Source organism: Leptonychotes weddellii, chromosome 10 (genome assembly GCF_054177405.1).
Source record: "Leptonychotes weddellii isolate Sample4059 chromosome 10, ASM5417740v2, whole genome shotgun sequence".
NCBI classification, from domain to species: Eukaryota; Metazoa; Chordata; class Mammalia; order Carnivora; family Phocidae; genus Leptonychotes; species Leptonychotes weddellii.
The window spans coordinates 90819694-90837100 of record NC_138378.1 but is presented as its reverse complement, the minus strand read 5'-3'; the positions used below and the strand labels follow the sequence as shown (position 1 = coordinate 90837100).

Below are 17407 nucleotides of genomic sequence, written 5' to 3'. Positions count from 1 at the left end.
ATCAATCTGTATTGTGGCATGCCACGCCTTTGTACTTGTTTTTTTAAGTATTTTTATTCTGAAATAATAATGCTCACAGGAAGTTACAAGAATAATACGTAGAGTTATATGAACTCTTCACCCAGTTTCCCTCTGTAGTGACATCTTATACAGCTGTAATGCAATGTAAAAGCAGTAAATCACCACTGCTACAGTACTGTTCTATTATAGTACTAGACTATAGACCTGCTTCAGATTTCACTAGCTTTTACATATACCCCTCTGTGTGTGTGTGTGTGTGTGTGTGTGTGTGTGTAGTTCTATGCAGTTTGGTCCTATATATGGATTCATGCTGTTTCATCACCACAAAGAAACTTACAGTGCTACCCATTTGCAGTTGCAACCAATCCCCACCTCATTCTTTTTCTTTAGGCTACCACTAATCTATTCTCTACAATTTCACCATTTTGAGAATGATATATGGATGGAAGTTCATTCATTTCTCATATTCCTTTGTGTGAATATGCTACAACACTTGGAGTTCTTAGCCTTCTTCATTTTTGCTGTTCATATGGGTATAAAATGGCATTGCACTGTGGACTTGCTTTGTGTGTCCCAGCACATCAGGAATGGTGAACAGAATAGTCCAGCAGGTGTGATGGCCATGGCTCCTCATGGTACCCTAAGTCCCCAGTGGAGGGCCATTTGTGTAGGCCTGCATATGCTCTCCTTTCTCTCCCTGGATACCACGGTGCCCCAAAATAGTCCCTGCATCCAAATATTCAGTCCTGATGTCCCCAAAGGGGAGAAATAACTAGAACATGAAGAGAGAATGATCAGACAGGAAAGCCAGGTCAATCGTTGGTGAGTCCAAAATGGCAGTTATTTTTGTTTTTGCCTTGTAGACATTTAGGAATTAAAAACAAAGAAAATTGTGAGTTCATCGGTGGTGAAGGCACCCACCATTAGATCCTTTGGGGGAGACTGGCTTCCCTGTGATTTCAGCCAGGCAAGGTCTCTTTCCTCCTAGTTGGGTTGGCTGTGGCTTCCAGACAGAAGAAATTCAGCTGAGATGCAACAAATAGATTCCCCTCTCAGAAATACTAGAGTTCCCTGATCCTGATCTAGACTCATGATCCTCAGTTTGTGTTTTTTTCCATTGCTCTCTACCTTCTTCTTTTCAGCAAGGCTGTGGTGGGATGTGACCATGCAGAAATCCCCAATGGGTGGTCCAGCATTCTAGGTGGGGAGCCCTCTCCTCGGCATCTTTAGGGTCTTGCACTGACCCTAGTGCCTAGAATTACACAGGGAATGTTTGAATGAATAAGGGAGGAGCAGCCTGCAGTTTAAAGCAGACTTAAGAAACATTTCGACCACTTGCAATGTGTGGACATTATTTAGATTCTGGTTCAAACAAACCTTAAAGAAAAACTATGTGTCAGTGGGGGAAATGTAAACATTGGATATTTGGTCATATCAAAGAATTATATTTTTAGGTGGGGTAATGGTTTTAGGTTTACATTTTTAGAAAAACTCTTTATCATTTACAGATGTATAGGACATATTTAGGGATGAAATGACAGGATGTCTAGGATAAACTTTAAGATTACCTGGGGTGTAGAGTGGGAAAGTGGATTGGGGGATAAAGCAAAATGGACCATGAGCTGGTCATAGCTGAGTTCATTATACTCTTGTATTTTGGTTGAATTTTTCCAAAATAAAAAGCTTTTAAAAAAGTTTTGCTCCTGAGTATCCTAGAAGAAAATATGAATAGATTTAAAGATAGGTCTTGGAGCGCCTGGTGGTTCAGTCAAGTGTCTGACTCTTGATTTTGGTTCAGGTTGTGAGCTCAGGGTCATGGGATCAAGCCTGCATCAGGCTCTGGGCTCAGCAGGGAGTCTGCTGGAGATTCTCTCTCTCCCTCTCCCTGTCCCTCTTCCCCACCCCACCCCCTGCTCTTTTTCTCTCAAATAAATAAATCTTTTTAAAAAAGAAAGAGGTCTTTAAAAATGCTTCTCTGATCATGTCACTCCTCTGCTTAAAACTTCTCCTTATGCTTTAGAGAAGCCCTCCTATTTTTGATATGGCCCACAGATCCTTGTGTGGTTTGGCCCTACTCACTTCTCCAGATACCTTCTGTCTCACTTTGTCCTCCTCCCTAGGAGACCTGACATATTGGCCTTCTTTCATTCTTCTCATCCACTTTTGGGCCACTCTTGCCATCACCGTAGAATGGATTTTTTCCCCTCCTTCACCTGCCTGACACCTGGTCATTCTTCAAGTCCCAGACCAAGTGTCCTCCCCTCAGGGAAGCCTCCCTCAAGACTGCAATTTAAATCCTATCTACTTGTCATCTGTCTTTGTACCTTTCAGTTGTCCGCCACAGTATGTACCTAGTTTGATCTTCTGAATTTAGTCATGTGTCTAATTGCTGTATGTCTCTTAGCACCACTAGAGGGCAAATTTCTTGAAGATGGTCATCCCTACATTCTTGTTATATAGTGTCAATACAGGAGAATTAAATGAATACGTAGAATCGAAACGGGCCTTACTAGAAAGGTTAAATGTAGAATTACCATATGACTCAGGAAATCCATTCCTAGGTATATACCCCCAAAAATTGAAAACAGGGACTCAAACAGATACTTGTATGCCAATGTTCATTGCAGCATTATTCACAATAGCTAAAGGGTGGAAACAAACCAAATGTCTGTCAACGAAGAATGGATAAACAAAATGTACATACATATGATGGAATGAACTTCTGGTACATGTTACAACATGGATGAACTTTGAAAACATGACTCTAAGTGAAATAAGCCAGACACAACAGGACAAATATTGTATGATTCCACTTACATGAAATTTCTTGAATAGGCAAATTCGTAGAGACCGAAAGTAGATTATGGGTTACAAGAGGCTGGAGGAGCAAAAGAATGCGGAGTGGTGGCAGGGCACAGAGCTCCTGTTTGGGGTGATGAAAAAGTTTTGGAGATAGATAGTGGTGATGGTCGCACAACAGTGTGAATCTAATTCATACCATTGAATTGTATACTTAATAATGGCTTAAACGCAAACTTTATGTTAAATGCATTGTGCCTCAATAAAAACAAACTTTAGAAGTTTAACAAAAGTTATCATGAACCCTGTTTGCTTTCCCACACATCATTTATTGCAGAGGACTTGTTTTTCTTGTGCTTGGATATCCCAGACAGTTAGAGGAATGTGTAGATGATGCTCCCGAGTCCAGCCCAGAGGGCCGTGTCTGTCTTTCTTTTGGGCAATGGAGGGAGATGTGGTGTGCTCAGAACAGTTCCTGTGAGCCCTGGGTTGGTCAGGGTATCCCCAGACCTCGCTGCCAGCCCACGAGCAGCTGGTAGCCTCTACCTGCTTTCCTTTTACACCTGCACATGAGCTGGCTGTCAGCCTGATGAGGGAGTGTCCGCAGCAGTTCATCTAAGTCATCTGTGCCCCACAGGCCTGGGCCCCTTTTCTCTCTCCCTCCACATCTGTGTTATCCAAAGGCTCTGGGTGTCCCTGAGCGTTTTAGACAAACATAGATGGACTAACACAGCCAAGTGGTGGCAGGGCCAGGGGCTGGCTCTGAGAATGACTCACAATGAGGTTGGGTTGGGGGGTGGGGTGGGAAAGTGAGAGGTGCCAAGAAAAGACTTCCTTTACTGAGGGCTTTGAATCCCTGCTTTAGCTTGGGAGCCAGCCCAGGGTCTTCTACCAGACACGCTGATGCAGTCTGGAAGGACTCTAGGGCCCAAAGAAATATGACATTCTTCCTTTTCTTATTCCCTTTTTTCTTTATCTGACCCACTCTACTATCTGTCTTAGTTTGTTTGGGCTGCCATGATAAAATACTATAGTTCATGTGGCTTAAATAACAGAAATTAATTTTCTCACAGTTCTGGAGGCTGGCAAGATCAAGGTCCAGGTGATTCAATTCCTGGTGAGGACTCTCTTCCTGGCTGCCTTCTTGCTGTGTCCTCACATTGGGTTTGGGCAGAGAGAGACAGACAGAGAGAGCACTCTCTGGTATCTCTTATAAGGGCACTAATCCCATCATGAAGGTTCCACTCATGGCCTCATTTAAATTTAATTAGTTCCCAAAGACCCCATATCCTAATACCATCACATTGAGGGTTAAGGCTTCAGCATATGCATTTTGGGGGAAACACAATGCCGTCCACAGCACTATCCTTTCTGGGGTCACCATTGTGTCAAAAACCACTTGCAGTGCCTCAGTGTGTTCCATTTGCTCTTGGAATGAAAAGAATCTGAATGTACTCGAAGGTTCTTTAGGGGACCCACTGTTGGACGATGGTGTAGGAAGGGCCTGGCCTATCACAGCCATTACACTGGCAGACTTCCTGGCATGCATGACAGACCTGCCTGGTCCATCGTGGCAGGGAGACAGTCAGAATGACGTGGGTTTACTTCCTGTCTCTAGGACTTCACAGTCAAAGTTCACGAACATTCCTTTTAATCTAAGCTCATGATGGGCGACCTTTGTTTTCTCTTCTGCTAATGCCCATTTGTGGGCTGTGTTCAGATTTAAATTGATGATGCCTATGAGGAGCTGCATGCTATGGCTGGCATGTAGCAGGAGCTTGATAAGTGGCCGGGATGGTACCCCCAACAAGATGTGGCCCAGCCCTTCCTGGCAGTCTTCTAGGTAGTGGCTCAGTTAGTGGATTGAGGTGAAATCAAACTGTGTTCCAGCTCCAGCCCACTCGCTTTCTCTGCCATGGAGGGACATGTTAGTCATCATTTGGCAGTGAAGAGGCCCCATCCTTGAACCCCCTCAGCCTATCCTGACTGCAATTCCCAGCCCCCAGGGAGCTCTGACCATGGCCTCCAGAGGCTACTGCCGGGCATCATTGGGCGTGTTGTGCTCATGACCTCATGTACCTGACATAGCTGTCCTTCTCCTCCAGACGAATGAGAAAGGAGAGAGGGAGCTTTCCCAAACAAACAGTGCAAGGTGTGTATAGATTTAGAGATTTTGTTAGGTGTCCTCCCCTTTGTTTTATTTCCTTGCCACTGTTTTCTTTGGTCTTTCTCAGAACAAATAGACTTCTCTGGGTCCTGTCTGCTGAGGTGGGCTGGAGGCCAGGGTGCTCACTGGGCAGTGAAGGCAGTGAGAGGACACTTGGCCCTGCTCCCTTGTGATAGGTTAGTGCCCTACTTCATTCAGTTTCTGCATCCCTGTCTTAGTGAATCCATCCCCTCCTCCCTGCCTCCTCTTGCAAGCAACCCCTCACCCGGTCCCCACCAAGCAGTTAATGGGCTTTCATCCATCTGGAGTCTCAGGCTAAAAACTCAGGTGTCACCTAGAGTCCTCTCTTGCCTTCTTCTCCCAAATCCAACCCATCAGCTCTGTCTTCAGAATCTACCTTGAATACCCTTGCTTCTCACCAACGTAGTCTGGCCACTGCTCACTGGCTTACCTCAGTGGTTGCTTGGTGGGCACCTCCTTTCTGCTGGCTGGGCTGGGGTCTGTGCTCCTCACAGGAGGCACCTGCTGAAAGCTTGTGTCAGGTGAGAGAGTCATTTGCTTGGAACCCTCAGGTGCTTCCCCTGCATTGGCCCCATTGGGTCAGATTATCTGCCTTTCAGAGAATGTGGCTTTGGCAACACACTGAACAGCACTTAGGGGAAAATTCTCACATTTTAAGTGACTGTGTGGATTGGGGTCACTCAGATACCACCTCTGTTAACTACTGCAGTTTCTGCAAACCTACAAATTTCATTCACCAGCCCACTGCTCCTACTAATGACATTTAATGAATGGAAGTTTTCAAAATGTGGATAAAATATTCTCCCCAACTCCCCTTTCTAAAGAGGAGGAAGGATTTAAAATCTAGAGAAGGAATATATTTGTAAAGAATGCATTAGCCACCAACTAGAGAGATTTAGGGGTGGAGAATTCAACCTGTTTTAGTTTTAGAAAAATGCTTTTTTTAACTTGATTTCCAAGATGATTTATGGGGAAAAAAATTACTATTTAGATTGATTGCATCTTCCTGGGTTGGAATTAGTAATGTGATTTTCCGTGTCGTGATGATTCTGAGGATGCTTTATGATTCTCCAAATGAAAGCACTTCATATGTCAGATGTGATTAATGAAATCGTCTGTCATGATGTCAGAGCTGTTAAAGTTGGTAAAGTGCCCTTTCAGACAGTTAGTGTCAGGCCAATCACACACGTGGAGTGTGGGGACTGGTTCTTGCCAGAGGCTGGTGACAGTTCTTGGGTGGGAGCATCTGAAGATTCCATTCCTGCCATTTCCCTTCCTGCAGGGTCTTCCTTGGGGTTACTGTGCCCACTAAAGCTCATTCAACTGTAATGACCCCAGGGAAAAAGGGTATACCTATTGGCTGTTGTAACTGAAGAGTCCAGAGTGCAGCAGGTGTGGATATGTGGGACCTGGTCTCTCTCATGTCTCTGCTTTGTCTCCTTCTCCCTACCGTGACTTCATGTGTTGGTTTCATACACCAGCTCTCATGATGGCAAGAGCAGCCAGCAGCACTAGGCCTCCATGCTTCCAGATTCCATTGCAGTGAAAAAGAGAGAGCTTCTTTTGCCTACTAGCTCACCCATGTGTCCCAGAGGATGCTATGGTTGGACCCACCCAGAGCATAGGTCTATGCTGAAGCCATCCCCTGTGGCCAGGATATTATAGATATTATGCAGATCGGCCAGTCCTGGTCCTAGGCTCATCCTAGAGTTGGGGGTGGAGGTCAACATCAGCCACAAACCACTTGGACTGACTGTGGGAGAGGAGGGCTCCCCAGAGGAAAGCCGGGGTCGGGTGGCTGGGCAGAGGAAGGCATGCTAACCTGCAGACACAGCCAGTGTCTATACACTTGAGCTCTTCTGTCTTTGTCATCAGTCCCCTACTCCCCTCAAATGGCCCCACTCCAGCTACCCTTCCTTTTCATCTTCCTCCTCATCTTTCTCCTCCTCCACTGCCTCCTTGCCAGCAACACTTTTCCAGGGTTTATAAAAGACCAGAGTACTTGACAGTTGACGGTCACTGAATTCTCGCAGCAACCTTATGAAGTGCTATTAGGCATTAGGCAGCTTGGGTCTGGACCCCAGCCCTGCTCACCATCTCAGGGTACAGCCTTGGACAGGTCACTCCTCTCTCTGAACCTCAGTGTCCTTGTCTGTCAAGTGGGGGTGATGAGGTGTTTTTCCCATTGTGGTTGTGAGAATCACAACCTTGTGATTGTGCGTATGAAGCTCAGTGCTTAGAAGGGTGACTGTTCAGTAAGTGGGAGCACTCATCACTCACTGCATTTGTCAGATGTGGAAACTGAGGATTGCCATTTGTTGAAGGTTCCTCAGCCAGCGGGTAGCTGAGGGGGGCTTTGAGCCCAGGCTGTCTCATCCCCGGCTGAGTGACTGCTCATTATGCAGCATCGCGTTTTTCATCCGCTTTCCTGTTTGCTGACTGTTTCTCATGGTAGGGCTCACCTCTGCAGACTGGGCCAGTGCCTGGGATCAGTGCACAAAACTTTGTTACACATCTTCTACATACGAGGCACTAAGCTAGGCCCTGAGCAGATGAGGCAGACTGAACGTTCAGAAGTGTCTTTTGAGAGAAAAGCAAAACTGGAGGTATCACAATTCCAGATTTCAAGTTATATTACAAAGTTGTAGTAATTAAAACTGTATGTGTTACTGGCATAAAAACGGAGATGTAGATCAATGGAATAGAACAGAAAACCCAGAAATAAACCCACAATTATATGGTCAATTAATCTTTGACAAAGGAAGAATGAATATACAATGGGAAAAAGACAATCTCTTCAACAAATGGTGTTGGGAAAACTAGACAGCCACATGTAGAAGAATGAAACTGGACCACTTTAACCATACACAAAAATAAACTCAAAATGGATTGAAGAACATAAATGTGAGACATGAAACCATAAAAATACTAGAAGACAGCACAGGCAGTAATCTTTCTGACCTTGGCTGTGGCAACATTTTTCTCGATATGTCTCCTGAGGCAAGGCACATAAAAGAAAAAATAAATTACTGGGACTACATCAAAACAAAATGTTTCTGCACAGTGAAAGAAACAATTAACAAAACTAAAGTCAACCTACTGAATGGGAAAATATATTTGTACATGACATATTCAATAAAGGATTAATATTCAAAATATATAAAGAACTAATACAACTCAATACCCCCAAAACAAATAATTCAATTCAAAAATGGGCAGAGACATGAACAGACATTTCTCCAAAGAAGACACACAGATAGCCAGCAGGCACATGAAAAGGTGCTCAATATCACTCATCATCAGGGAAATGCAAATCAAAACTACAATGAGATATCACTTCACACCTGTCAGAATGGCTAAAATAAAAAACACAAGAAAACAGGTGTCAGCGAGGATGTGGAGAAAAAGGAACCCTCGTGCACTGCTGGTGGGGATGTGAACTGGTGCAGTCACTGTGAGAAACGGTATAGTTTTCTCAAAAAGTTAAAAATAGAAACTACCCTACAATCTAGTAATTGCACTACTGGGTATTTACCCCCAAAATACAAAAACACTAATTCGAAGGGATACTTACACCTCTATGTTTATAGCAGCATTATCTACAATAGCCAAACTATGGAAGCAGCCCAAGAGTCCATCGACTGATGAATGGATAAAGACAATGTGGTGTATATATGCAATGGAATATCACTCAGCCATAAAAAAGAATGAAATCTTGCCATTTGCAACAACATAGATGGAGCTAAAGAGTACAATGCTAAGCAAAATAAGTCAGTCAGAGAAAGACAAATACCATATGATTTCATTCATATGTGGAATTTAAGAAACAAAACAAATGAGCAAAGGCAAAAAAAGAGAGAGACAAACTAAGAAACAGACTCTTAACTATAGAGAACAAACTGATGGTTACCGAGAGGTGGGTGAGGGGATAGGGGAAACAGGGGATGGCGATTAAAGAGTGCTCTTATCATGATGAAATAAAATGAAAAAAAAAAAAGTAATTTGGTGGGCTGAACTGGATGAAGGACTGATGCTTTGTGGTATTGGGGTGGCCTGTCCAAGAGAGACAACCATGAGCTATGCCTGCAGAAAGGTACTAGAGCATCCCAGGCAATAAAGGGGAAGGGCATGGATGCTTTGCCACTTGTGAGGCTTATGTAAAGCTTGATGACCTGAACAAATTCTCCTTGAATGGAGTTTGGCCAGGGGTTTAGTTGTCATTAAATTGTTGACTCTCGCTGACAATGGTCTATATTGTCCTTGCTTTCAGTGTGGAATAATTTATTGGCTATTTGGTGGTGCTGTCAGGAACCTTGGAAGCCCAGAACATGTCACTAAGTGGCTTCAGCCACTCCAGGTATGGCAGGTACCTCAAGAGATGTCCTCTTCTATGGAGAGCCTTAATTCATACTAACTAGATGTGTACGTGTGTGCATGTTTGCAGAGAAAGAAAATGAACCAGAGAATTAGTGTCAGCGAGAATCTTGTTCAGAATGAGAATTTCAAGACTATTTTTTAAAAGAATTGTCATGTTGTTATCACATTAGCCGTTACCAGGCTGAACTCTTACAATTATCTCCACCTCACTGCTCCCTCTCTCACCCACATCCTTGATGATCAGAGGTCTGCAGTTAGAGCAAGCATCGACGAGCTAATTCCCTTCTAACATTTGGTAAACTCCAGGAGCAGAAATACACTGGGATGTTTGCAATGACCGAGAGGGGCCATGGGAGCAACGTGAGAGGGATCCAGACCGAAGCCACCTTTGACCTCTCTGCACAGGTGAGCATTCTGCCCATCATTTCACAGTGCAGGGCGGCAGGAAACCTGTTGAGGACCAGACTCTCCTTCTTCCTGAGGCCAACCTCACATCTTCTGCGTGTGCTCTCTGGCCTGAGGCACTCAGATTTAGAACAATTGCCCAAGTGCTTTAGTGGAGGGGGACATATGCTCAGCCTTCATGTGTCTAATGACAGACAACACTTTCTCAGCTCCTACCATGTGCCGGCACTGCTTTGCGCACTTTACCTGCTCTTTTAATTGGACGCCTTGTGACAACTCTGTGAGAACAGTACCAGCGCCATTTTGTCATCCTTCCCAGCCGCAATGGGTAAATGACTGGAAGAGATGCTTTTGTTTGTATTCCCTTTGCACCGTGTGGCAGGAGGGCACCATGTGTGCTGGTGTTTCCTTACCAGGAACCAAGCCCTCGTTACTGGCAGGAAGCAGTGTCTTTAACTGTGACCGACACAAAAATTCACATGGCAACCCAAACAGAATTTCACAAAACAATCTTGCTTTTACTATCGTTAGTATATGTGGTGAACTTCATTAGTTTGCTTTCCATTCTCATTAATAAAAAACAGTTCGTCAAGACACTCTAAATTGATCCCTCTCCACGAATGCGTCACAGCCCGCAGGGCGAAAACCCTGCTCTATAAATCTAAAGAAGTCTCTATTTCTTTAGCTCCTACTCCCTCCGAATAAAGAAACTATTTACTTCTTTCACTCTCCTTCATAGTTCCTTGTTTGATATTGGGTTTTCCTAAGAATGACAAAGGAATACATACATTTTGAAGTTCTTTCTAGACATGGGTTTGGGTAAATATATGTGTGCAAGCATGGGGCAGGAGTGTAGGTGTGGCTACTCAGTCTATTCTTCATTTTTGCTGAGTTTGTCCTTTAGAATCTGAACTTTGGTTAGCAGGTTTTCCTGCCCCACAAGTGCTAGTTAGAGGTGATCAGGGTTTAGAATGACAGATTCAAGCGAGGGTTGTATTGGAATATGTTCATCCTGTCCTTCTGCCCAGATGCTAGTTCTCTACAATAGTCAGTGATGTCCAAGGTCATACATAGCAAGAATAAGGACTGAACTGAATGTTCACTATGTGCCAGGCTCTGTATCGAACACCTTCTCTATACTTCACCGTATTCCCTCGCAATAACCATCCCATAACATGACGGTAAGCCACTTCTGGTAATTTAGCACGTATGTGTTAGACATCAGGCTAAGCACTCTACGTGTAACATTGTGTTAAATATCCTATAGTTTTCTAGGAAGATACTATTGTCCCTATTTAATAGGTGGAGAAACTGAGGCTCACAGAGGTTAGGAAACTGACTCTGAATCTGCAGTTAATGAGCGAGTCTGCTTCAAGTGGGACTGCCCCTGAGAGCTTAGCTTTCCTGCCAATGGTGACGTGCCAACCGAGCATCTCTTGAGTGTTTGGTTGGTCAGTTTTTTCTTTCCCTAAACCAAGTGAGGTCACCTTGCTCTCATTAAAGGGGAAAAAAGAAACCCCACCCAGAATTCTTATTTATTTTTTTCTTCTTACAGTTATTATTTTTTCCCACAAAAATCATTTCCCTGGGCGGGTCCCATTTTCCCTAAACAGCATAAATGATTTAGCTACCTGACGTGCTTCGGCAGCTGTTGCCTTCTGCAGGGGAGTTACAAAGCTGAAATCATAATGATGAGGAGACTCCGGTGAACGCTCGTTCTCCGGTGGGAGTGAGAGGGAGAATAAGCCCATCATAAACTCAGGCCATTGAGGACTGACATAACGGGGAATGGATTTCTCCTTCATTGCTTTCTGTGTTTCCCCCTTCATTTCCCTTTTAAAATGGGAGAGCATATCAAATGAGCCCTCTCTCCCTCAAGGACTGTTTCAATCTCTTACATGTTTTGGTTATTCATTTCTGTGGGTTGGCTGTTTTATTTTTATTTTTGGACAGTGGCTTGGGTAGTGGTAGGTATAATTAAGAGGTAAGAGAGAATTTTAGTTTTACAGTTTATGCTAAATAGCCAAAATAAATGAGGCTACGAGCTCTTTGGGCAAAGCCTTTTTTTTTCTTTTTTTTTTTTAGTGCTTACAGTACTGACCATTTTGTTGGCCTTCAACAACTAATTATGGTAGGAACCGACACACATGGTGTGCATTATTTAGATCACACTTTAATGCCAGCATTTTGGCTTGTGCAGACTTTCCCAAATCAAGGTTTTTCCCAGAAGTGACAAACCTTCTTTCCCAGAGTGTATCAGATGTTTACAGGGATGGACGGTCTCCTGTCTCTTCCCCATCCCACCAGATCTTTGCTGCCAGGTCAATGTTACTCTGCTACTTCCCTTCCTAGCCTCGAGGGGTAAACGTCCCTTCACCACACAGGGTTTTTTTTGTGTGTGGTGTTTTTGTTGTGGTTATTACTGCACCCAGCCTCAAATAATTCCTTTCTTTGAGCAATCCTGGCTGGCCTGATAAGACAAGGGCAGTCTCCAGAGACTTCTCTTAAAAAGATTTAACTTGTCCATTTATGTTTCTGAAAAGCGCTTGCACATGTTAAAAGTTTCCTTGTGCAAACACATGTCAGAGAATGTTTTCTTAGGCTTCAAGAATGTATTTCTTGGCCAGTGGGAAAGTGTAGTCTATAGACTTTAAAATCTGAACTCTGAGATAATCTTTACATGATCATTTGCTTGCTGGTTTAGTTCAGCGACCTCTTCGATATTGTCAGCTCCAATTAGATGTGCAGTTCTGCTCTTTTGCCATTTCCCCTGGATTCCCTGACCTGCCCCAGGGACCCTGTATTCAGAGCTGGCAGTTACTGTCAGTACCTCCTTGACAAGAGGTTTCAGGGTAAGCCGGGTGACGAGCTGAATCAGAAGCGAAGACGGGAGCATTTCCATTGTGATTCTGCACTGGCTTCCCAAGAGGAGGAGAAAGAAGACCCAGGTTAAGCAGAGCCTGAAAACAAAAACCCTGCATCTTCTTCTTGACCAATGTTAATTTCAGACTGTTTGGAGCTGGAATCCTTGGTCATATGATGGAGACAAACTGGGTGGCATATTCTAAGATTCTTTCCCCTATAAGATAGAGAATTATTTACAAATGCTTCAATTTAAGGGCTTATGCATTTGGGGGGAACTTTTAATTATTCTATTCATCGATCAAGAAAATGGAGTGGCAGGATCTGAACCAATCATCCAAAGGCTCAAATGAGGTTTTTTTACCTTTTATAAAAATCAAGATTGCGTGGGCTGAGATTCTAAGCAATGGTGGGAATAGGTCATGGGTGCCTACTAATCTTGCTTGCATTTCCGGCATACAGTTTGGGCCTTCAGTTAGTTGCCATTTAAACAACAGAGCCATATCAATGAGGCAGAGATTTTCAAGGCCTGGGCGAGAGTGGAGGGCATGAGGAACCAAATGATTTGTCCAGAAGGCGCAATGCCCAGCAGACAAGATAAAACACACAGACGTGGACTCATCCACCTAGGGGCCCCAGATCCTTAGATGTGTCATCCTTTTTTGTGTGAACCTTGCCGGTGGGGTGTTTGGGAGTGAGAGCTGAGTATATTATCCCCAGGGGCTTGGGGGTCTTGTCTTCTCTTCTACCATGAAATCACCTGATTGCGTCCTGCTAGAGGATGTGGATCTGTTTCACAATAATCATTGTACTGAGCCAAGGAGTCGAGAGGAGCCATAGGGAAGGAAAACTCTGTCGCTCTTTTTCTGTGTAGGAGTTTGTGATCAACACGCCATGTGAAAATGCTGAGAAGATGTACATTGGAAATGCGATGTATGGGAATTATGCCGCGGTCTTCGCTCAACTCATCGTAAACGGAAGATCGCAAGGTTTGTGCTGGTGCAGAGAGCTAGAATAATTCTCTTTACTCTTACTACTTTCCAGCAAGCACTTTACCTTGAAAGTGCACTTCACAGCACTGGTTTTATCTTGTATAAACTCAGTGCCAACTTTATTTCTTCAGTATACACGGTGACCGAATTTATTATGACAGTTTGGCATTACAGTCATCCCCTCCCCCCTTACGTGCAGTTTTGCTTTCCACGGTTTCAGCTACCTGCTGTGCGCTGCAGTCTGGAAGCAGATGATGGTCAGAGGGTTGGTACTAGTGTCACACCCTGTCACAGCACCTACCTCATTCTTGCTCCTCCTCTCATCATGTAGGAAGGAAAACACATGGCATGTATAGGGCTCAGTACTTTCTATGGTTTCAGGCATTCACCCCGGGCTTGGAATGTATCCCCTGTGGACACGGGAGGACTACAGTATACACTGTTATATGCAGTGCCCAGGGCTAGAACTGACTGAATTTCAGGATCAACACACTTTGTAGACTGTTCCAGGAAATGAATAAAGCTTTATTTTATTTATTTATTTATTTTTAAGATTATTTATTTATTTATTTATTTGAGACAGAGAGAATGAGAGAGAGAGAGCACATGAGAGGGGTGAGGGTCAGAGGGAGAAGCAGACTCCTCGCTGAGCAGGGAGCCTGATGCGGGACTCGATCCTGGGACTCCAGGATCATGACCTGAGCCGAAGGCAGTCGCTTAACCAACTGAGCCACCCAGGCGCCCAATGAATAAAGCTTTAATCGTAGCTTTAGAAAAGAGAGTTTAGCTACTGTCTCTCTGCCTTCCTCAGGGCCCCACTGTTTCATTGTTCCCATCCGCGATGAAAACGGAAGCTTGTACCCAGGAGTGACAGCTATTGATATGATGTACAAGGAAGGTGAGTCCCCAGGTGACACCACTTCTACCCTCATTTGCACTTCCTGTGCGCTCCCTGCCCCATCCAAGGAGGGTCTAACCTAACTCACCAAGACAGTGAAGGCAGAGATTCTTTGATTTTGAAGCCTGATGAAAGTCTTTTATGTCACAACTGTTGGGGAATGTTGAAGATTGCCATTTATGAATATGCATTGGTCTTATTTTCTCCCAGCCTCTCGTATTTTCCAGTTGTGGGGCAGCTTTGCCCTGAGTAATTTCGCCTCCTCTCCTCTTCTTGGACTTGTGGGCTCTCACACGGCAGGTTGAGGCTGTCTTTTTCCTGCCCCTGAGCCACAGCCTGGTGTTGGTGCCTAGGAGGCCCTTGATGAATCCCGAGGACTGGCTCGGGGGACGAGTTTGCTGTTGTAACCCAGGCTGAGCGGCTTAAACAACAGAAATGTATTGGCTCATGGTTCTGGAGGCTATACGTCCAAGATCAAGGTGATGGCAGGGTTGGTTCCTTCTGAGGGTTGTGAGGGAGAATCTGTGCCAAGCCTCTCTCCTTAGCTTGTAGATGGTGTCTTCATGCTTGCATGGCGTTCTCCCTCCTTGTGTGCATGTCTGTGTCTAAATTTCCCCTTTTTATAAGGACACCAATCCTTTGGATTAGGGCAACCCTAATGACCTCTTTTAATTTGATTATCTCTGTAAAGACCCTGTCTACAAATAAGGTCACATCCATAAGTACTTGGGTTTAGAACTCAAACGTGTGAATTTTTGGGGGGTGCAATTCGACCTATAACAATTGGTGAGAGCAGGCCATACCTGTGGGCCCCACTGGTTGTCCCCAGCCAAGGCCAAACCAAGCCAAAGAAACAGGTGGGAGAAGAAGGAAAAAGAAACAAGAAAAAAGGGGGAAGAAGATGATTCTTTGGTGGAGGGGATCGTCTCACCTCGGCCCTCAGTGTTTACCGACCACTGCCACAGCTGCGGGAATGGGCTGCAGGTGGGGTTGTGAGTGCTCTAACTGTATCTGAGGCCCTCGCTGGCCTTGTCCCTTGAAAGCACCCATCGAGTCAAGTGTTGATGAGAGCAGAGGGCCCAGCTCTTGTGAAGTGGTGCCAGACATTTAAAACACTGGCAACTTCAGAAAGTCTGCTTTGATTTCTTGTAAGCTCCTAAATGCAACTGTATCCTTGTTAAGGGGTGATGTTCCAAATAAAGACGTTTACTAAAGATTTTTTTTTTTTTCCCTCAGCTCAAATCTTCCCAAGTGTGAGATAAACAAAAAGTAGACCCCAGACTCTGACAGGCGTCATTAGGAAACAGGTCCGGCGGTTTTCAGGAACCTTCTGGGGAGTCGGGTCACTGACCCCAGTCACTCACAGCTGTCCTTGTCTTTTTAGGCATTTGACTTAACTACCCCTTGTTCTCGGAAGGAAGCCCTGGGAGGGAGGAGAAATTTGACTTCTGTATTACTGGGGGAGTAAGTGGCTTTCTTGCCTCCTCTGCGTTTGCCCTGGCATTCCTTCTGATGCCTAGAGCTCCTCCTTTCCAAGTCGCAGCACCCAGATCCTCCACCTAAGCCCAGGAGCACAGAAGGCTCAGCTCTTCGAGAAGACCGACAGAGAGCGTCCCTGCCCCCACCCCATCTAGAGAAGCATCAGCCATCCTGGGAGTAAAGGGAAGGGTTTGGGATTTTAGTGGAGAAGTAGCAGGAAAGTAGTTCTGATGCTAGCACGGATTTGTCCCCTGCAGCTGTTTTCTGCTCTCTCTAGGTCTGCACGGTGTGGATAATGGGATTTTAATATTTCACAAGGTTCGGATACCAAGGGAGAACCTGCTGGATAAGTGAGTACTTTTCACTTTAACTCAGATTGGCTGTGCGTATGATCTCATTGTTCTCCCAAGCTAGGCCTGGCGCCTGGGTCTCATGGGCTGCACGTCCAGGCTGTCTGCCAGCCCCTCCTACAAGTTTATTGACCATCCATTGGAAAACGTAGATAAGAAAACAGAAAAAAATTAAAATTATCCAAAATGCTATTACCCAGACATAATGATTGTTATGCACACTTGAATGTGTAACTCTCTATAGACTTTTTTTCCATGCTGGTATATCAACAGAGTGAGGTGTGTTTGATTTTTACTGAATGAGAGCCACTTGTAAATTCTATTTTTTACAACTCATAATTTCTGTTTAACATATGTCAGATGTTTTTATGCAACAGGAAATACCTATATACATTTTCATTTTCAAATATGGCCATAGTAGACAAATAAATGATCTATAATTTATGTAATCTATCCTTATTGTTGGGCAATTTAGATTGTTTCCTTAAATTTTTTTTTTGTTGTTGCTATTACACACCAGGTAGTGTTCTTGCCTCCTTTGTGGGTGGCAGGAGGTAAGATACCACCTTTCGGCTTAGGAGGCTCTTGTAACCAGTGCTGCTTGGATGGATGGATAATGTCAGAGGTGCTCAGTGTCATTTCCCAGCATCCCACTGACGTCAGGGTGGGTTAAACGATGAGGAGAAGGCTGCTTCTTCAGGGGCATTTTAGGGGTGGAGCTCTGGGGGTTCACATTACACTTTGCAGAGGCCAAGAAACACCAATTACTGTGACTTTTCTCAACAGCATTTCATGTATCCAATAAAAATCCTGACCTATATGCATATTGAAATCTGTGAAAAAGCTAGCAATCAAGCTCTGCATAATCAGCTTTACTATAGATTTTCCTTTAACACTTCATTCCTTTTCTTTGCCTGCACACTCTTGCCAGCAGATAAATGTCATAGATGCCAAAAGTTTAAGAAAAATATGTGGGAAACAAATTCTGTTAACCAACCCCCTGCTCCCCAGGGAATTGGTAGGAAATAAAATGGAA

At 44.3% G+C, this 17407-nt stretch overlaps 1 protein-coding gene across 4 annotated transcripts in view; it reads left to right on the top strand.

Moving 5' to 3' along the window:
* Positions 1 to 17407, top strand: part of ACOXL (acyl-CoA oxidase like) — a 346122-nt gene that overhangs the window by 47447 nt on the left and 281268 nt on the right. For all 4 annotated transcript variants that reach the window (XM_081796794.1, XM_081796796.1, XM_081796795.1 and 1 more), the window contains 5 exons: positions 9279 to 9365; positions 9692 to 9790; positions 13527 to 13641; positions 14456 to 14542; positions 16299 to 16371. In XM_081796794.1, the coding sequence (XP_081652920.1) occupies positions 9279 to 9365; positions 9692 to 9790; positions 13527 to 13641; positions 14456 to 14542; positions 16299 to 16371 (461 nt within the window). The remainder of the gene's footprint in view (positions 1 to 9278; positions 9366 to 9691; positions 9791 to 13526; positions 13642 to 14455; positions 14543 to 16298; positions 16372 to 17407) is intronic.